Genomic DNA, 21,001 nt, shown 5'->3' with positions numbered 1-21,001 from the left:
ACTTTAATAAATTCTTTGTGTTTATGATAGAAAGAAGTTTATTAAGCCAAGTGTGGTGCACGGCTGAGATCACAGTACTCGGGCTGTAGCAAGGGGGTCACTGCCAGTTCGAGGCCAGCCTGAGCTACACCGTGAGTTCAGAATTAGCCTAAACTATCTAGCTAGACCCTATTTCCAAAAAAAAAGAGACAAAACAGATAAAGTTTATTATAAAAATTTGAAAAAGAGTTCTTAAAGAAGAAAATAAAAACTTATAATTTACACCAGTGATAGGTAAACTGTGCTAATCCCTCAAAAGAGGTAAATGAAACCAGTGTTCCAATGTAGGTTTATAATTATTTTTCTTTAGATCCACTTGATTTCCTCAGCTCTCTCTTTGTGTGTGTGCATGGTGAGCTCGAGACAGGGTCCTGCACACGCTCGCCAAGTGAGCACTCTGTCACTGCGCTACATTGCCACAGCCATTGCCTCTACTTTGTTAAAAGGGAAAATAGGATTTAAGCAGTTGAATATCTGTGTTACAGGGTTAGAACATGGACAAAGTGCTAGAAAATTAAGATGATGGGTATTAAAATTTAGATGGCCCCAGAGCCTGTTGTGTTTGGGAGGTGACTAGATTGTGGCCGTTCATGGCAGGGTGGGGTTCTGGCTGGAAGAGGGGGCCCCAGGGTGTGGCCTGGCAGGGTCCTTCTGCCTTCTTGGCTCTTCCTTTGAGTCCTGCTTCCTGGCCCCACGAGTGAGCAGCTTTTACTCTGCCGTACCCCTCTGCTGTGTCATACTGCAGTGGAAGCAGCTGACTGTGGACTGAGATGTGAGCCAAAATAAGCCTCTGCTCCTTTTAGCTATAGGTATTGGGTATTTTGTCCTAGTGATGAGAGGAGTGATGAAGACAATGGCTGTGATACTGCTCGTGCCACAGATTATATGCTTCATCAATGCTAAAGTATTTCATGGGTGTCATTTGGCTCCCCATCTAAAATGTGCTGCTCACTGGTTGGTTGCAGTGGACAGAAAACTTTATGGATTCCCCACTCCAGGAGGAACACATCCTCGTGTGGAGGCTGGAGGCATCTGCTGAGCCGGGTCTGCCGAGCCTTTCTCTCTTGCTTGCGTCCAGGGTCCATGGTTTCACTAGCATCAGCCGCTGTGAATTGTGGGGTGGTGGAGATGGCAAAGAAACCATGGGGAAACAGGATAGGATTTTATGATGAAGGACTTTATCCTCACTTCCCACTTGGCTTTTTAATACCAGAGAGTAGAGTTCATTTCTGTATCAAGCTTTTGTCCTTAATGTCTTTTTGGGCCAGTTTCAAGCAGTTTGGCAAATAAACACATAGAACAGTCACCGGGCTGCTCTGGGAGTCTCCACTGTTCACCTGGTATGAACCTGGTTTGTGTCTTGTGTAGGCAAATGGCTGTTTACCAGATGGTTCTGAACACCCGAATGCCAATGCCTATTTGCTACCAGTTTGAGTATGCCACATACTTACGTGCAGAATGTTGAAGAGGAGTGTACATAGTGAGTGCAGATGTAAGCATCTGTACACATTGTACATGTCCCTGCCACACATGCACACACTCCAAAAGGTCTCATGGGCAGAAAGTCAGTTACTACCAAGTCCAAACTACATTTAATGGTCCGTCAAGTCAGTTTGCAGAACTTTTCCAAGTTCCCATGATGCTTGTTTGAAGGAGCTTGGGCAGAAACACAGCCTAGTTTGCTCAGAAAGGCTTGGCAATGGGTACTGGGCCATGAGTCAGCTGTTCCTCTGCTTGTCTTGGGACCTGGTAGCTCCAGAGCCCCATGGGAGCATAAAACAGGTGTTTTCTGTGTTGAAAAGGGGGCTTACAGTCCACTGGAGAGAGTTGTCTCCTGCAGGGTCTTCTTTCTTTTGAAGGCTCACGTCTGTGCCATGGGAGCAGCCTGTGGCTTCCAACCCTTCTTTCTCCTGCAGGCTGCAGAGGAAATCTTTAACCATCTGTGGCTTTCTCTTATCAATTGCTGTGGCAGCTGGCTTTCTTTGCAGCTGTGAGCTATAGCAGGCTGCTCTGGAGCTGTTTTTCCATTGTTAACTTACCTTCCAGTACAGATACATGGATATCTCTGGGCCAATCTAGACATCCAGTCAGTATGTTAGCATCCCTTCCTAAAGGACCTTATTTCTTTACTTACAAATGGTCCTTTTGCTCTAGTAGGACAAAGAAATGGGGCTTCCCAGGACACACTCTTCTCTTTTCTCCATTACTATTTCCCAGTAGATTCTGACTGATTGGTGTCTAAGGATGTGGAACAAAAGAAAGTTACCTCACTGGGTTTGAAGATTGAGAGAATGTTATTTCGCTTGACGAGAAGATTTCCTTTGATCCTCTCTACTCCTAAACTATTTAATATTTTTCTTCATTCTAGTACTAGGGATTAAGTTGAAGGCCTTTCCACTAAGCTACATTCTGGCACTTTGAAATTTAAAAAGTTTTATTTTGAGATGGTGTCACACTAAGTTGCTGACCTGTCCTTGCTGGGCTCGAACCTGCCATCCTCCTGCTTCAGAATACTGGAATTACAGGCATGTGCCATGATTCCTGGCTGTCAACCATTTAACTTTGTAAATTCTGCCTACATTTGAGAAGTAAAGGTAGCCAGTAATTCAAATATTAAACATTCTCCAATTAAAGGCCATATTTAGTTAGTCTTACAATTTCAATTCTCTTTTAGAAAGTTTGAAGATTATATCACCACAAAGCTCAGTCTTGCTGGCTTCCTGAGGGAAACTGAAAGTAGGCAACTTGGAAGGCAGGGATTGCAGTGTAGACTGGAGCTTCGCAGGTTAGCCTTGCTAACTGGGGATTGGTCAGCCTTTTTAAAGATTGCAGTCAAGTCTTACATTTTCTTTTCCATCTCTGCAGTCAGATGCCTTGGATGCAACTAGAGGATAATTCTCTCTACATATCCCAGGCTAATTTCATCCTGGCCTACCAGTTTCGCCCAGATGGTGCCAGCCTGAACCATCGGCCCCTGGGAGTCTTTGCCGGGCATGATGAGGATGTTTGTCACTTCGTGTTGGCCAACTCACATATTGTCAGCGCAGGAGGGTAAGTGCTGGAGGATGCTTCTCCTATACTCTTTGGGAGCCTCATGTCTGCCTTTGACTTTGCTGTCTCAGTCCCCAAGGATGAGGATGGAGACTAGAAGAAGGAATGGTATTTTTAAAAATTAATCTTTCTGTTTAAAACAGAGTTAGTTAGAGCCATTCATAAGGTTAGCTGAAGAAGGATTACAGCAAGTACCTTTAGTGCAGAATGAAGCTGATTGTGATGCTCTCCAGTGAGAAGTTTGTTTTCTCTCAGCTCTGTTCGGTGCTAAGTGTGCTGATGAAGTAAAGGTATCCAGAAGCTCTGCACTTGTCTAATGCTTTACAAATGTGGGGTTTTCTTCCTACAGAGAGTAATTGGCTCTTGGGGGGGGTGGGCTCCTTACTTCTCTCCTAGAGATGGGAAGATTGGTGTTCATAAGATTCACAGCACCTTTGCTGTCAAGTTCTCAGCTCATGAGCAGGAAGTGAACTGTGTGGACTGCAAAGGGAGCATCATTGTGAGTGGCTCCAGGGACAGGACAGCCAAGGTGAGATGGTCTCCCCCTTATATACTGCTGTTCCCTCTGTCTGTGGGTGGGAGAGGTGAAGTAGGCCTTGCATCCCAGGATTGGCTGAGAACACTGGGTGGGGGCAGTGGAGAAATGACACAACACAGAGCTCACTTATGTGCCTGTGGCATGCAGCTTGCCCTGCCAGGCTGTGTCCCTGCCAGCTGGGCTGGGAAAGGTGTAGACAGTAGCCGGGAAGCTTGCCACTCACTTGAAATGTGGCGTGAACTCAAAAACAGAGGGCCAGGGATGTTTCCTCAAATTTGTGGTTTGAGTTCTGACCCCAATATTTTATTTTAAAATCTCCCTTCTTTTGCTTGCTGTCTGTGTAGGGAGGTTAATTTTCACCACCTTGTTTATAAGCAATTAGGCTGATAATTAAAACGTGTTTTTACTGCTTCTTTGGAAAGTGATGCAATCAGTGAGTAGTGGAAATGAGGGAGAAAAGTGGTAATGGTGGCATCACTGCCACATTGCCAGGCCTGTAGATGCCCACTAAGGCACAAGAGAATGAGGGTGATAAACAGTGTGACTCTTGCTTTATGGACTCGGCTCATCTACGTGTGGGACAGAAAAAGCTCTCCATGCCCACATCCATCAGCCCCCACTAGGACGTAAGCTTGGTCCTTTGGGGCTGCTGTAGGAACTTGGCTGATAGTTGGGTTGGTGTACAGGAGGCCCAGCAGTGTTTCACTTATCTCCTTGCTAGCATCTAGAGGTCCCATAGCATTAAAAGCAGCAAATCGCTTGTTGGACTCCTAAAAATACAGGGCAAGGGCTCAGCAGGGGGAAATTACAGTCTATCAAGAACTTTTCTGGCTCCGTATACTCTGATTACTCTTTCCTATTGCTAATTTATGTAAAAAGGACTAATTAGGTTCCCTTCTGTTTATGAAAGCTTCTGACTTTGCTGCTTTTTGTCTTAGATTTTATACTGAGTCAGGGAATGCACACTAGCACAGGAAGCCAGAAACTCACCTGCAAGTGTTCTGGACCAACATGGAAACTGAGTTTCCTATTATTTGCTTCTCTGTCTCCTCTGCAGTACCTCAGGTTTCTGATTGGGTACTGCCGTTATGGCAGTCCTTGCAAAGATAATGGCTATAACTTGCCCTTCTGCTCAAAAGGAAATTTTATATTTTGGTATCGGGGATCAAACTCATGAGCTCGTGTTTGCTAGGCAGGTGCTTATACCGCCGAGCTAAATCCCCGGCCCTAAAAGGAAGTTTTTATGGAAACTTTTTGTGGCATATGTGACCTTCATATTCCCATCTCAGGATGGCATCTTCCTGTCATGACTTCTGGCACCTCCTGGTTCCTCCTTTTTAGTGACAGCTTTTTCTTCTGTCTTATTCTCTGTGTTCTGACATCTCTTACAGTATAAGCTTTTAACCACATGTAGCAATTTGAGGGCGCAGACTGCTTCTAATTGAAGAATGATAGCAACTTTTCGTGGGGTATTAGATTTATTTCATACATTTAATTCAGCTCTATTTAATAGCGTGGCTTTTAAAAAATATTTAAAATATATACTCTCTACTTCTAAAAGTTGTGCTACAGCCCACCCTTTTCCTTTGAGGATTTCCTTCAGATTTTGACAGAATTCCCTGCTCAGTTCTCCTCACCTCCTGGGCGGTGTTCTGCAGCTCTCTGGGACCTTCTGCGGGCTCATCCTTTCTGGTGTTCCTGATGTGGCCCAGGTCTCCTCCCTCTCTGCTATTGTCCACGTGTCTATTTCTTGGCCCATTTCCACACAATTTGTCTTTTATAACTGACTTAACATTCTTTACAGTGCCATCAATTCTACAGCTGTTTCTGTGGACTTCTAATATACCTAAGCCTACAGCAGGTCTTACAAGTAATGTTATAGACATAAACTTCTATGACCTATGTTTTTGGAAGTTTCACAAAAATGTACTGTCTTTTAGGAAAGAGATGTTCATTTTATGTGATGAAGGGAGCAAAACATTCTCTTTGCAAAACTTCTGAGCCAGGCCCTTTTCCAGCAATATCCCTCTTCCTTTCCTTCTGCCCAATCCCAGTTTCAGGTTTACTGTGCCTTGCTTTGTATGGCTTCTCTGGACTTTGTCAGGATTGGCCTGGCTCTGGGGTACTGTATTAGTCTTTCTGTGGCTGAAACACGATACCTGACACCCACAACTCTTGAAAGAGAAGAGATGCTGGAGCATTGTGGCACTTGGCTATAATCCCACCATTTGGAAGGCTGAGGCAAGAAAATTACCACAAGTTTGAGGCCAGTCAGGGCTACATAGTGAGTTCAAGGCCAGCTTGAACTACACAGTGGGTAGACAAATAAATAAATAAATAAAAAGGGGGAGGTTTAATTTGACTCATGGCTTCAGGGGGTTCCGAAGTTGCTCAGCTGATGCTAAGGAGGGGACACCATGGCAGAGAGGCACGGTGGAGTTGGGAAGCAGAGCCCAGGAACAGTGCCGGGGAGGAAGGGTGAGGACAGTTCCCAGGTCGCCCTGGGTAGCCAGACACTCCCAGGAGTGTGCTTTCCTAAGCCTCTTTACAGCTCCCAAGCCAATCAAATGACAGGCAGTTGAGGCCATTTCTTGTCAAATTATGAAGCATCCCTAAGATCAGAGACGATAAATGATGGTCCAGATTGGTTGGCTCCCAAAGCCCTTCTGTGTTTTTGCAGCAACTACAGGGAATATTTTGCTATTTAGGTTTTTCTTTGTTTTAGGAATATTTTCTTAGCATGGGTGCTCAGCTTTAGAATTCTGAGTTTAGAGCTTTGGTCGTTTTAAGGGTCTTGCTTTCCCTAATCATTTTTTGAAAAGGGCTATGTTAATGTCCATTGCCACTGCACATTTATTTGCCAAGGTAGGTCTGTTAGGAGTTAGACCCCGAAGGTAAAGGTCTACCCACCACACTGTGTCAGTTATTGCATCTCCGGTTCAAGGACACTCGTGCTGCTGGAGTATGTGGTGCTGTGGTGCAGGCTTGGAGGGCTGCTCTTCAGGTCATACTTGCAATGGGCCACGTGCTTTCTCAGCTTTCTGAGCTTGTGCTGTGGTTATAGAACTGAGGAATCTACTGGCCCTCTCCACATAGGGCACTAGTGAATTTAGGCTGTCCCCAGAGGTTTTGTAAATCAGCTTCCTTTTGCCCCTTTCCCTCCTACAGGCAATAAGTTGCCCCTCAGGGAGTTCATATCAGGGACAGGGGAAAGGTGTCTTCCAAGCTGTGCAGTCAAAAGGAGGAAATCAGAAGTGCATGTAGTTTTTAACAGAGAGGCCCACTATAGAGCCAGAGTAAAGTGGAATCTTGGCATTCCAGAGAGAATTGCAGTTTACCTTTGCTTTCTGCCTCTTCTTGTTCAGGATCTTCTAGTTAAATTTGCTTTGTTTTTCTGGAAAAGTTACAAAGATACTCACACAGCCAACCCAACACACACATACACAGTCACTCTCTCTCTGTCTCTCCCTTTCATAGGAAAGAGACACCGTGTGACTCAAGATGGCAGGCCCACCCCCACTCCATCACCTACTCCTTAAACTGGAGGAATGTTTCCTTAAAGTTCTTCTATCTACAGTCCTCCCTGCATTCACCGTGTTCCTTTTATAGCACTGCAGGACCTTGAGAGGTCACCGATCCATCTGGCTGCTTTAGGACCCCTCTGTGGCTACTGTCTGGGGACAGCCCTGTGCATTTGAGGTTTTCTGTTTGGTTAGAGACCTATATCCCTCGTGTGTCATCTGGAGGAGGGTGAGGTAAGGGGGAGAACAGTGCTTAATGGAAGATTTCTAAATGCACTGACTGCTGAGAGGGCTCTGTGAGTGTTGATTAGACTTAAGGCCAGAGTCGCTGCTAATGTACATTCCTGACTGATAGGGTCCAGATAATGTGCTCTAAGCAATATTTTTAACTTGTAGGAGATATGGAAGCTTAAAAGAGTTAAGCTTTTCTGCTACTTTTGGTGATGCTAGGTGCTAAATTCCCTGTTGACATGAATAGCATTGGGTCCTGGGCAATATGACCAAACAAACAATGATCTCCTCCCTGACTTGAAGGCTCTTTTCCTCTTCCTCCATTCTCTTCTTCTCTTGCAGCTTTTTTTTTAGTCTTCTGCTGCACCTCCACCTTTCTCTCTCTGCTTGCTGAAAGTAAAATCTTGGTAAAAGACAGGAGAAGGAAGATTCTCAGACGTGGAGAAGTTGCTGTGAGAGGCGAGCTCCGTCCTGTCCCTGTTAGTCAGGTCTCAGGCGAGGAACATGGAATCTCCAATTCCCTAGTATGAAACTGCCTGACACCTGATGGCCTTTGGTGGCAGGCAGAGGGTGGTTAGGACTGAGAGTCAGGGTGCGTCTGAGTTTAGCAAAGCCCAAAGCTGTAGAGCTGCTTCTGCTGATGCCTGAGCTCTGTGTGTGCAGAACAGAGAGAACGCCCCATTTCCTGGCTTCCTTGGGTGTGCTCACCCACCTGATGCATCTTTCTTCCTTCCCCCTAGTCCCAGGCAATGCCAATGAGAGCATTTTCTTTCCTGTTTCCAGGTGTGGTCTTTGGCCTCAGGCCAACTAGGGCAGTGCTTACACGCCATCCAGACTGAAGACCGAGTCTGGTCCATTGCTATCAGCCCATTACTCAGGTAAGGGAGCCGTTTTGGATGTGATTTGTTCTGTATACAGTAAGCCCTGACTTATGAATGAGTTCTGTTCCAGGAGAATGTTCATGAACCAGATTAATTCATAAGCCCAACAAAGTGAGTCTGACACAGATACACAATGCGTCCTAGCAGTTCCTCCCCATCAGTGCTAGTCGTCTTCTTCCTTCTGGGCATCCTGGGCTCTGACTGAGCCCTGTACTACTGTACACTCTCGAGCGGTACAGTAAGCACACAGCAGTACAACTGTGATAATGCCTGGCAGACACGGGAGTGACTTCCACAATTTGCTTGCATTTAAGAATATTTGTAATGTGAGGTCCATTTTTATCTGTGAAGTTCACAACTTGAGTGTTTGTAAATAGAGGGCTTTCTGCAATGCTTTTATATTACTATGTCAGATAAGCTAGAAAATCTTTCACCTGTATATTCTAGGTTGCTTTGAGCCACTGTCTTGGAGATTTTATTTTATTTTGGTACTGGCAATCGAATTTAGGACCTTGCATCTTGGAGATTTTTAAACTCTCGTAGAGACTTGAAGTCTTTTCATATATTCATGGGATTGGGATAACTTTCCAGGGATTGATCTCCTAAGCACCCAACCTCAGAAATGTTAAGGAAAAGAAACCATACTAGTTTGTAAGAGTCCAGCTCTTATAACTGAGTGCAGCTCTTAATAAGGGTGTCCTTTTTGGAGCAGAAGGCCTTCGGGGCTGCTCCGAAGGAGAGGCCTGCCAGCATCTCTGGGAGGTTACAGGATCAGTAACCTGCTCTTACCACTCCCATCCCTGTTTTGTTCCCTCTGGAAGATGTCCTGTGGAGTAGCCCCTTACAGGCTGGCGTTGTCAGGAAAGCTTGGATATGTATCCACATATATGGATGTGGAGGAGCAGAAACATTTGATGGTGGCTTTACCCTCCCCTTTGCCAGAAATATGAATGTGAGCTTTGCACCCCGACTTCTGCTTTCTGGACTCTTTGAAGCATGGCCAAGCCCCTCAGCCCATGTACACAGCATGTTGCCCAGGTCATGGTATAAGCAGGGTCTTTGCCTACTTCCATCACCCCTCATGCCACCCAGATGGAGGTGGGCCAGTTGTAGGATGCTACTGTCCAGTGCTGGGTTGAGTCTGTCACTTGTTTTATAAGCAAGTTGGCCCTCCCTTTGCTCAGTCCCTAACCCCCTTTCTCCTCACCTCCTGGAGCCTGCACCCCTCCTCCTGCTCCCTCTTGTAACTCCCTTTCAGATTTTTTCTTCCTAAGAATTAGAGCCGATTAGCCACGTCATTAATTCTTCAATTTGACGGCTGATATAGCAAGACCTGAAACACATTGCTGACCCCAGGAATGGAGACCGTTCCTTAGCATATTGACGATGGGAGAAGTTAATTAAAATTCCACAGAGCAGAGGTGTCGGCTAACCTATAAACCTGTCCCTGTTCAGAACAAATCATTCTAGCAATCCTAGGAAAGACCAGCAGGGAGTGGAGAGGCTAAATGTGTGGAAGCAGGGGGCTGAGGTGGGGAGTGGAGAATGGAGCCCCTGAGCTGTGTCTCCTCCCCAGTACTGCCCTTCTTCAAGCATATTAACCAGGCTTGGGAGCCTGTGGCTCGTGTATGTAAAGACTGAGGAAGGCGGGGCAGGGAGTAGAGGTGACAAGGGTGCCTGTTACCGTGTCTTAGTAGTCGCCTGTAGACTTCTGCCCACTTCTGGAGGCTGGTGGTGGCAGGGTAGACAGAAGTGGAGATGACCCATGTCCCACCCCGCTTCCCCGCTCCTTCCTCTGGAGTGTCAGGCCCTTCTTACCGGAGAGAGCAGGAACCTGCTGAAGGCACTGCCAGGCAGGAGGGTAAGAGCAGTGTCTGCCCTCCTCGTTAGGAGCACCTGAGATCAGTGAGCGCGAGGTTGGATCTGGGGTCACAGTTTGGAGACTGGCTTCAGGGGAGGACCTAGCTTTCTAATATTTTACTACTGTGTGACAGCACTTCTAGCAACATCTAGTCATGGTCACTGCTCCGAGCAGACCTTCTGCTAAGCCCTTACTACCTCTTGTGCTTGGTGGAGAGCTGGCCCTGCATTTCCCTCACAATCTTCAGAGTCTTCTTGGCTTCTTGGAATATTTTCTTGGTCTTGGATGATTCTCTTGCTTATAGTTGAGCAGCTGCTCAGCTCTTGACCTGTGTGGTTTGAGATGATGTTCCCACAGGTGGTGTCTTGGAGTCTTTGTACAAAGTTTGTTTTGGGGGTGCTTTCTTTATGCTCAATGATTAGGGCATGTGCTGTTGGTATCTCTGTTCCCTTTTTCCCCTCTACTTTGAAGAGTGTCCTTTACCTGATGTGATGTTTCCTTGTAGATCAGTTTCTTTTCACTGTGTCTAAGCTTTGAACCTTTCAGTGAACGCATCCATTTTCCACCTCTGGTGGGCACTGGCTCCCGGTGCCTGTTCTTTCAAGCATTCTGGGAGATGAGCTTGCTCTGCCCTCTTCTCACAGGGCATCCGCGGTGACCATGCCCTCCCAGCCTGAATGGCCTCATCCCCTTAGTGCAAGGATTGTTTTCTTAGTAGCTCTTACTAGTTTATTGTGAAGATGGCTGAAAGAATGTACTGCCTGAAAAGACCCTGGAAAGGTACAATAACTACACCATTGTGTTGACAGAATTTACTTTTTATCGTGTATACTGTTTCCTTTGTGGCTTTAAACGCTCTCAAGCCAATTCCCTGGGCTTTCTGGGTCTTTCTTGGCCCTTGGGGAGTTATAATTCTGTTTTTTAATCTTCTTGAGGTGGGGACTTGAGGTGGGGTCGAAATCACTGTTCTCTTATTTCTTCCCCCTGGAATGTTCCTGCCCTTGATGGGTGCCTTTTGTTGTCTGTTTGCCACCATTGCTGTTGAGTGTGATTGTGGTATCATAAATGTCTTGTGATCCTGGAAAGCAGGCATTCTCAAGGGCTAGTATTTCTCGTTTACCTGTCAATTTACTAGGCCCATGGTGCTCCCTGGCGTAGGTAGACAAATCCTGGGGAGTTAGGAGACCTGGCACTGCTATTTCCTCAAGCTCTTTTTTTTGTTTGTTTGCAACAATTTATCAGATCAGTTTATCTAACTTAACTTTGCTCCTAGGGATTTTCTAACTTACTTTCTTGTGTATGAAATCAGACACCTGTAATATGAAACAGGGACCCTCCAGGCCTCAGCCTACTAGGAGGTTCCGTTGTCCAGGAGAAGGCACGCATTCTGTCCTGTGTCCACATGTTCCCTTCCTTTTCTTTGGAGATCTTGAATTCTTGCTTTGTAGACAGTTGTGGAGGATGATACTTAATTCCAGTTATGTGCTCAGAGCCTGTTCAGATGCTGAAAAGTATAGAAGCAGACAGGAAGCTTGAAGGAAGGTGGCAGCCAAAGACCTTGCCTTCTGCCTCCATGTGCCCAGCTACCCATCTTCTTGTTCTGCCACCAATAATCTTGTTGTAAATACACATGAGGCCTTCTTCCTCAGAGAAAGTCCCACCTGCGGCTGTGGAATGAGTGAAAGGAGGAAACTAAAGAGGCGTGTTGGGCCCAGTGTGAAAGGCCTTGTTGAGGGTAGTTATGAGGCAGGAACATGTCCAGCTGTATTGGTCTCAGAGATGCAGCCTCCTAAAGTCACATTGAATTCTGAACCCTTACTAGTGAGTAGTACAAAAAAGCAGGGTTTTGAGAACAGACAGGCATGGTGGCACATAATCCCAGCACTTGGGAGGCTGAACCAGGAGGACTGCTGGGAGTTTGAGGCTAGCCACAAACTCTAAAAACAAACCCGCTAAAAGCAAGACTATGTGATTTTTTTACTCCCATTTTACAGTTTCCTCCAGCTGGATAAAGTAAGTCCTTCAGAACAAGGCTGTTGAGACTTGGCCTTGTTCCCTTCCACCTCTCCTCTGATTCTCCCACCTGCTTCCCACCCTGCTCCTGTGTGACAGCTTCCTCAGTGAGCTAGAGGATGGGGCATCACTGTGAGAGCAGGCTAGCCTGAGTGCCACCAGCTAGGCTCTCTGGCTGGGGAGACAGTGTCTTTTTTCTTTTGGACAAAAGGAGACATCGAGGCACACGGATGATCAGTGCAGGGCGGTGTGTCTGGTTGGTAACCGAGGCCATAATCTGTGTCATTTCCAGCCTGTTGTGAGGCCTCTGGGCCATTGTTGTGCTCATCTGCAGCATCTTGGAGGGTAACCGTCACCCCAGCAGGTTGTGTGGGGTCTGGGGAGCAGTCTGTCCTCTTGTAGGGCAGAGCCAAGGCAGGGAGAGGTGACAGGCAGCACACAGGAGGAGCCAGGTCACCTAGGGAGCCATAGACACTTGCACTGTTATGGGAGTGCGTGTGCACGGAGATCTTCAGTTTCCTGAGCCTGTCCAGCCTGCAGTGGGTACTTGGAGAGACCAGGCCTGTCTGTTTGAGAAGGGCAGGAAGGGGAGCACACAGCCCTCCTCCTCTGCGGGCTCTGTGTCTGTTGGTCTGCAAGAAGAAGTTGCTCAGCAGAGCCCTTGCCCATCTCAGGCAGTGCTGCCCTGGTGTGGGTGAGTGTGATCAGGGAGTCTTCCTGGATTCTTGCATTTTAATCCCTTCTCTCCCCTTTCTGTCATCAGGGAAATATATGAGTAATATAGTTGTAGAAATTTAACTTAGCTGTGTTATTAAATATACAATATAATTTTGTGTAACTTTGCTTACTGCGGTGACCTGTTTGTTTTGGGGGGAATTAGTCCAAGTCTGCATGAAATGTACCAATTCAAATTTGTAAAGTGAGTTGCGGCCTCTGGGGGGTTTTGGTGGAGGAGGTGCCTCTTCTTGCTTCATTTCTCCCAGCGGTGAGGGTGAGCCTGGAAGGAAAGCGATCACTGTGCATTACACTGTTTGGTCAGGAGTGGGGGCTTCTGGGAGAACAGGATGTTTGTTCCAGCAGCTGCCGTGTGCTGTGTGTGGTGGGCACTGTCCACCAGCCTGCTGAAATGCATCTTTCTTTACTGAGAGGTAACTGCATGTGGAGTGTACTCAGAGAGGCCGAAGGCCTGGAAGAAGAGGCAGGCAGCCTTCAGTGAAGATTCTGTTGGTTCCCACGTATAGCAGTCTGGTGGCCCTGGGCTTCATAACTCACTCAGTACCTTTCCGGGAAGAAGAATCAGCAGTGCATAGTGTGTCTCTGAGTTCTTTCTGGCTGGCGGTGGATAGTTGCCTGTGAAGGGGAGCCTCAGCCTTGATCACTTGAAGAAAGACTCAGCTTTGTAGTACTCTCTCTGATGTCCTCCTGGTGACAGAAGGGCCATGGCTGTCTTGGAAGAGAGCTCTGTCCTCCTTTCTGAGGCCTGTCTGGAAAAAGGAGACATGAAGAGCTCAGCAAAGTGCCCCCTTTGCCAGACAGTAGAACGCAAGAGGGAGTATCCTATACCTGGTCCCTGGACAGAGTAGTCAGAGGCACAGGACACCACAGAGGGGCAGGGCTGGCATAGTGGAGAAAGATGGAGACTCTAGATAGTGCTAGATGGCCCACGTGCGGAGCCAAAATGAGTCACCCTGGAAAGGCATAAGAGGGAGGTGCTGTGACATTGAAGTCCAGTCCTACTAAATCCCAGTCCAGTGCCCTTCACCTAGCAGTCACTGCTCTTGCAGATCCAAGTTTCCCAGACAGCCATATCAGTAGCAAGAACCAAATGCCACAGAGGTGGATTTCAGGTCTTCAAGGCTTTGGATTTTAGCCATTCCTCAAGGTAAGATGGGCACATGTGCTGAGCCGCTGGCCTGAGACCAGCACCCTTCCATCTCTGGCTGGCCCAGAACCCATTTGTGGGAGCAGCTTCCCTGGCCAGTACAGCTGGCTCAGCTGTCAAGAGCTGACTTAAAACACCACAAGTAGAAGCAGAGGCTACTGCGGAGGGCCGGATGCTGTGGGTGCAGAGTCAATGCATCAGGATTCCTTGCTGGAAGGGATTTGTTGCCATCCCTCGATCTCAGTACTGAAACTCCTTTCCCACCTCTGACTTGATTCCGACTCTGTCTCTCTTTTTTTTTCTCTCTGTCTTCCTTCCCATCTCTCCTCCACTTCTTTCTTTCACTAGATACTGCTGAAGCATTGATCTTCCCCTGTAGTTACTGGGGAAACTACTGTGAGCCAAGGGGCATAGATGGACAGGAGAAGCAAACAAGTAAAGTGGGTAACAGTGGAGGGGGAAGAGTGAGCTGTGGCTTCTGCGGCACAGTAGGGTAACTGCAGCCTGCAACAGTTTAGGTCACGTTTCAAGATAAAAGAAGCCTGAAGGTTTCTAACACACAGAAATAATAAGTGTTTGGGAAGGCGGAAATGCTAATTACAATGCTCAGATTGATCACAAAACACTGAGTATGTGTATCAAACTGTTATACTATACTCCATAAATACAAATAACAATGTATTAATTAAACAGTAAAAAAGAGAGCTGTGGGCCACTCAGTCTCTCTCCTTTGCCCAGCCACTGCCCCCTCCCCCCTGTACTGCTGTCTCCTCTCTGGATGGAGGGGCGTTTGCTGTGCTACTGACTTTTGTGGTTGTGTGTATAGCGCACCTGCATTTTCACCTTTGATCACTGTTCTGCCAACACACAATGAACCAGTCATATCCAGAGTGGAAGCATGGACTTTATGTTAAAGGTAGGGATTGCTTTCTTTCTCCCTCTATCCCTCCCTCCCTTCCTTCCTTCTTCATTTTCTTCTTTTCTTCTCTTCTTTTCCTGTCTTGTCTTTAAACTTCAGTGGGTGATGAAGCAGAGCAGGAGGCAGGAGGGTGAAGGGGAGCCATAAATTCTGGGCCTGGTGTTGCTGTTTTGGGCAGCCGGGAAGCCTCTGATGTCGCCACAGCACTCTCATTAACATTTAAATTAAGGGTTTGTTTTCCAGCCTGTTTTATAGGCAGGGACCTTTCATGCCCTGTCACATACAGCACCCACTCCCCCTCCCTAAGCAAGTGTGTAATTGTAGCCACTGCTCTTTCCTTACTGTGGGCTGCAGCCAGAGGTTCAAAGGGAGTCCTGGGGGTGAAGCCACGGAGGTACAAACTGTCAGGCTGGGGGTGTTACTCTTCAGATGAAGGTGCCACAGGGCTCCATCTCCTCTTCTCTGACTAGTACTTTTCTCTGCCCTTCAAAGAGCATCCTTCCATCTGATTCTGGCCACTTTCCTTCCCACTTTTCCTTCCTGTGAGCCATGTCATATATCCCAGGAGCACAGGTTAGAGATGAAACCAGGCATTGTAAGATACAGATGTCTGTGCTTGTCTTCCTCCTTTTGACTATGATTATTTTTTTAGCCTCGTGAACATTTTACTCTGCTCATTTCTGGGGAAGTGACAAAATACAAAGGATTATCATCTGTGAAGGATTTATAATTTAATAGAGTTCTTTGCTCCCCAGAAATGCATTTGTACATAGTCACTGGCTCCACATGAGCGTGTGCTGAAAACAGCTCACCCATGCGTGAGATCATTTGGAGAAACTGTTATCCCAGGTTGGCATTTAGAGTGAGCTTCCCTATACCCTGAAAAAATCAGTTTGTTTCTAAGTTTCCTTTTGCATGGTATATCTGGCAGCATTTGGAGATGTTCTGAAAAGACACTTCTGCTCCGGTCTCTCTCCATCCCATCAGCATTCTGTGGATCTGTAGATTGGTACCACACACATCTCACACATTCGTAACCTCTGAGGGCATCATTCCCCACTCCTGGACTCCAGCTAGATTTCTTTTCTGGGTGGCATTGGGACCTTCTCCTTTTCTGTTCATTGGCCAAATCACCACTTTTTCTCCTTCCTTCACTAAGCCACTAAACCATCCATGACTTATCTGCCAGGTTGAAGATGGCTGAGTGTTTTGCCCTCCTGTCCCAGGTAACCTTGTCAACAGGTGCACACCCTCATGCCCCAGGGTCCTGCCCATGACGTGAGGGAGGTACCAGGGCAGTCTCTCTGCAGGTGCTGCAAAGCTCGGGTTGCAGGCTGCTGTCCAGGTCCCGCCTGGTGGTGATTAATCTGGGGCACGGGCAGCGGAGGCCCAGCTGGGGTAGCTTTGGTCCCTCACTGTGAAGACCTTTGGCTCAGAGACTGAACTGATCTCGAGCTTGCTTCGGCTTGGGTTTGATCTGTCAAGGCTAAAGAGGGACCTGATGGTGGAGCGGAAGCGCCTATCCTCGGCTGACTTATGGCACAGATCTGTTCCAGTGGCCGTGTCGTGACAGCACTCACGTACTTAAGACTTTCCCCATCTGGTGAGTTGCAAAGCTCAAATCAGCCAAGGGAGATCTTCAAGACAGATGTTTGCTTTTGGTGTTTTGAGCCAAGTAGACTTGGGTTATTGTGGGGTTTGTGGTGGAATGAATGTAAAAGAAACAGTGGGGCTGTGGCTTAACAGCAGAAGGTATGTTTTGGGAGGAGGTCATGCTAGAAGTGGAAGGACCATCCCATCCACCAGTGTTTCAGTGGCTCTAAGGCTGTTCTGAAACAGATTTCAGTATTTCAACTTGGGTTCAAGTTCAGGTTCCATGTTTCCCCGTTTATTTCAAAAAGGAATTTCACCCTTCCATCCTGCAGTCTTGGTTCCGGTGACCTCCAGGTGCCAGTCTGTGGTGCCAGTCGTTTTTCTCCCTTCCCTGAGTTCAGGACAGACATGTGTGGTTCTTCTTAATTATGGGCCTCAGCCCTCAGAAAGGAAGTTTTGTGGCCCATGACAGTTTTCCTGTGTCAGGGAGTGTCAGTGAGTTTCATTATTATGTAGTTCCGTTTGGCAGTTGGGGCTTGGGACCCAAGAACCGGGGACATTTTCCGCATACATAAAGGAGAAGAGTTGCCCACTCTTACCATCAGCAGTGGAATATGTTAGCGTCATCAGCATAAGGAAAATCTGATAAAGATACTGTGAATCAGGGGCTGGGGATTTAGCTCAGCGGCATAAGCGCCTGCCTTGCAAGCAGGCAGTCGTGAGTTCGATCCCTGTTACCGATAAAAATGAAAAAGACAAAAAAAAAAAAAAAAGATACTGTGAATCATGGAAGTTTGTGTAAATGCTATATTCTGCTCCACTGACTAGAATTTCTGTGCAAGATGACAAAGAAGATGCGCTTCTGTATCAGCAAACCCTTGAATATATGTGGGTATTCCTTTAGGCCCATGCTACAAAGCCTCCGGCTCTGAGGACTGGACATCTGCTTAGCCCTATGCTTCTCTAACATTTTTTTTAAACTAGGACTCTTTTGAAGTTTTATAGCATGAACTTTTGGGACCAGAGGCTTTCTTTTGTTTTGTGTGAGGTTTACATATCTGTATGCTACAGGCACAATGCCGGTGCCCGTAGGGTGGCCTATTAAGCCAGTTACTCAAGATTTTTTGCCTCTTTTCTAAACTTGATGTTGCTCCTCTCTGGCCGGGACATTTTTGCAGGGGATGGTATGTGACCTGGTTGGTGGCGCCCCATCAGAGAGAGGTTTGGTTCAGGCCTCCAAGGTGTTGACAAGGGCAGGAGGATGAGAAGGAGGAGGTGAGGACACGCAAAGCAAATAGAAGTGTTGGTAATTGCAAAGCGAATATTAGTCCAGGAGCTACTGGCCCAGGAAATTACTTTTTTCAGAAGCTTTCCTTGTTCAGATTTTGCAATGCAAATTAAAAACATGAGCAGGTACCAGAAGTATAAAGGGGACAGGTGGGGTGCTAGTTAGGATGTGCTAGCATCCAAAATTGTCAACAGTGTTATAATTTGCAGGTGAGAATCTCAAGTAATGAGAGAGAAGCTTTTAGTAGAGCAGAATAACTTAAAATCACATTTTGCTGTGATCTTCCGCATGTGTTCCAGATAATCTTGTTCAGACTTGTCTGTGGTCCTGCTCTGCTCGCCCTGCCATCTCCTCTACTTCTTCCTGCAGCAAAGCCATAATCCACCCTGTAAACAAGGGCCATGGAAGCCAGGGTGTGATATGTTGACTTGCACAGTAAACTGAAAAATAGCAGCCTCATTTAGTCAGTGCACTTTAGAAAATGTAAATGCTGGCCATGGGGACTAAAGCTTCTAATTCTTGGGTGAGGACTTGGCCACTTTGGGAAGGTGGTAAAACCAGGGCTCTTCATCTAATGCTTCTTTCTGATCCCTCAACACTAGTGGGTAGGATCGATAAACAGAATGTGAGACCAGCGGGCCTTTTTCCATGGTTCCTGTGCTTTCTGCTTCCAGGGTAGAGATACTTATGTCTGTTGTTGCCTCTGGATGCTTTGATGATACCAGAGGCAAAGATTGGAAGGGCTGGCTTCCTCCTTCCTTGTGCTGGCATAGCAGGAGATCAGGTGAGAAGCTTCAGACTGACCGTAGCTGCTGAGCTAGATGGGGAAATGTGAAGGAAAAACCAGAGGGCCACGTGGAGGACAGCTTTTCCAGCATAAACGTACCCAGTGGCAGTGACCACTGAGTAACTGAAAAACCTTCTTTGCCTCCATTGTGTGGGGCTGCATTGCCCATAATGTGCACTGGCTGAGGGAAAGGCTGAAATGTGTCAGATCATGTACCTACTTCTGCCTGTGGCTACCTAAAGTATCTCTCCCTCCCTACATGGATTTTTTCCCTCTCAATCTTGGGAATGAAATCCAGAGCCCTGGGATGCTCTAGCATCAGCCAGATTAAGAGATTTTAAAAGAGAAATTAGTCCAGGTCTTGCCCCAGTCAGGCCTGTGATGCCTGGGCACAGCTCCGTAGCTCTCAAAGCATAGTAGGATTCTGTCCAGATTTAATTGGCCAGCCTAGGGACAGACTCCTCCTATGAGGCTCGTTGCACCATGGCCTCTGGGGTGCAGAGCAGTGACCCCATCTCTTTCCTGAGGACTGTGCTGTTGCAGAGTATTTGCTGTTCTCCTGCTGTTGTATGCCTTGTTGAAGCTGCAGTGTTAGCTGACCTGGCCAACCATGGGTCTCTTATCTCAGTCCCTACCTGGGAGAAGGCCAGCGGGTAACTAAGTAGGATCCTCTGCTAACTCACCAGGGTCAACCTGGTTGGAGGTGAGTTTGTAACATTTGGCAAAGGGGAAAGAACACTTGAGTTAATGCATCTGAAGTGTTCTCCTTTCCCTGTTGATTTGACCCTTACCAGAGTGCTGGGTAAACTGTGGTTGATAATTTTTTAAAAATTCATAGAAAAAAACCCATATTATTCAAAGGAGTCTTCTACTTGTTAGAAGTCTGTGGCCTTCCAGGCATGGTGGTGTATGTCTATAATCTCAACACTCGGAGATTAAGGCGGGAGGATTGCTGTGAGTTTGAGGCCAGCCTGGGCTACAAAATGAATTCAAGGCCAGCCTGGACTGCATAGTGAAACCCTGTCTCAAGAAGACAAAAAAAAGAAAGAAAAAATAAAAAAGCAAAAAAGGTCTGTGGTCAGGAAAATCCTTCTTTACAGATTGGTATGGATGGGTCCAAGAATGTGAATTTTAAAATTGTATTAGGTTGGCACTGAGTATCAAAATAGGAACATGAAAAACTTTAACACATAAATTCCACTTCTAGGAATTTATCCTAAGGAGGTACCCAAACAAGGACGTAAGATGTATGTGTGAGATTACCATCAGAACTTATTGGTGTTCTTTAATAAGAGTTTAGTTTAGTAGTGCATTTCCTACTAGTGCATTTGCTCAATGGAGTGCAGTGTAACCATTAAGAGATGACATGGATGCATATTTTTGGACCCGGAAGATGTCATACCAGACTGCAAAATGAGCAAAAATCACAAAATAGTACAATAGTTTCTTTGACTATCTCCTCATGGTTGTTTCTTACGTGGTAGGTTTCTGTTGACATTTACTTTCTTTTTAAAAAGAAACTTTAAAATTTTTTATAATGGTCCTGTTTTATAATTAAGAAGAATATAAGTTACATTTAAATGTCTATTTCAATATCAGGCAACTTAGTTTTTTTCCTTACATAATTATTTAAATTAAGGATACGTGGATCTGGCTACTGTGGCTTTCCTCACCAAGCCCAACCTTTGTCTTCCAAGGCTATACTTTTATATCACTTTTTCCAAGCTCACTCTGCAGAGCCAGTTTCTCCCTCACATTTTACTTTCATTTTTTCAAATAAACTTTGTCACTGCTTTAAAATATACACAAATCTATATTTACATTGTTAAAGAGCTTTGCTTAATGAATTATACCTTGTACACCAGGAAGCACACCGATTCTGAATGTGCAGTTTCTCTGTGCAGTTGCTTGTCTTTTTGCAAATTTAGAGTTGTGCAACTGTCACCACAGTTCAGTTGTAAGATTTTTTTTCAGTACTGGGGCCTGAACCCAGGGATTTGGAGCTGTATACATCACTGGCCCCTTTAAAAAGTTACCGATAGATAGATAGATAGATAGACAGACAGACAGACAGACAGACAGATAGATAGATAAGGAAGCTGTGGCTAAATTGCTAGATTGCCCAAGCAGGACTCACATGTATGGTGCTTCTGCCTCATCCTCCCAGCGTGCTGGGATTACGAGCATGTACCAAATCCTCAGCTCGTAGAATATTTTCATAGCTCCTAAAAGATTCTTCTTTACTTTTATTTTTGCACCATTAAACATGTTTTGCGTGTGGGACCATTTTGGGGGAAAGCAATAAATAAAAATACTGGCTTAAAACAAGATGAGCTACAAGTAGTGGTACATGCCCATAATCTTAGCTACTTAGGAGGCTGAGGCAGGAAGATGGCA

The 21,001-nt window shown here is 46.2% G+C and overlaps 1 protein-coding gene across 2 annotated transcripts in view; it reads left to right on the top strand.

Annotated features, from left to right (window-relative positions):
- Window positions 1-21,001, top strand: part of Fbxw4 (F-box and WD repeat domain containing 4) — a 79,965-nt gene that overhangs the window by 18,376 nt on the left and 40,588 nt on the right. Inside the window, exons 3-5 of one of the 2 annotated variants that reach the window (XM_013158392.2) lie at window positions 2,905-3,090; window positions 3,487-3,619; window positions 8,164-8,258. In XM_013158392.2, coding sequence (XP_013013846.2) covers window positions 2,905-3,090; window positions 3,487-3,619; window positions 8,164-8,258 — 414 coding nt within the window. The remainder of the gene's footprint in view (window positions 1-2,904; window positions 3,091-3,486; window positions 3,620-8,163; window positions 8,259-21,001) is intronic. The other variant, XM_063244352.1, reaches the window with a different exon arrangement.

The sequence above is a fragment of the Cavia porcellus genome, unplaced genomic scaffold, assembly GCF_034190915.1.
Source record: "Cavia porcellus strain 051 isolate PalLab524CR breed Dunkin Hartley unplaced genomic scaffold, mCavPor4.1 scaffold_2, whole genome shotgun sequence".
NCBI classification, from domain to species: domain Eukaryota; kingdom Metazoa; phylum Chordata; class Mammalia; order Rodentia; family Caviidae; genus Cavia; species Cavia porcellus.
This window is presented reverse-complemented; position numbering and strand designations above follow the sequence as displayed.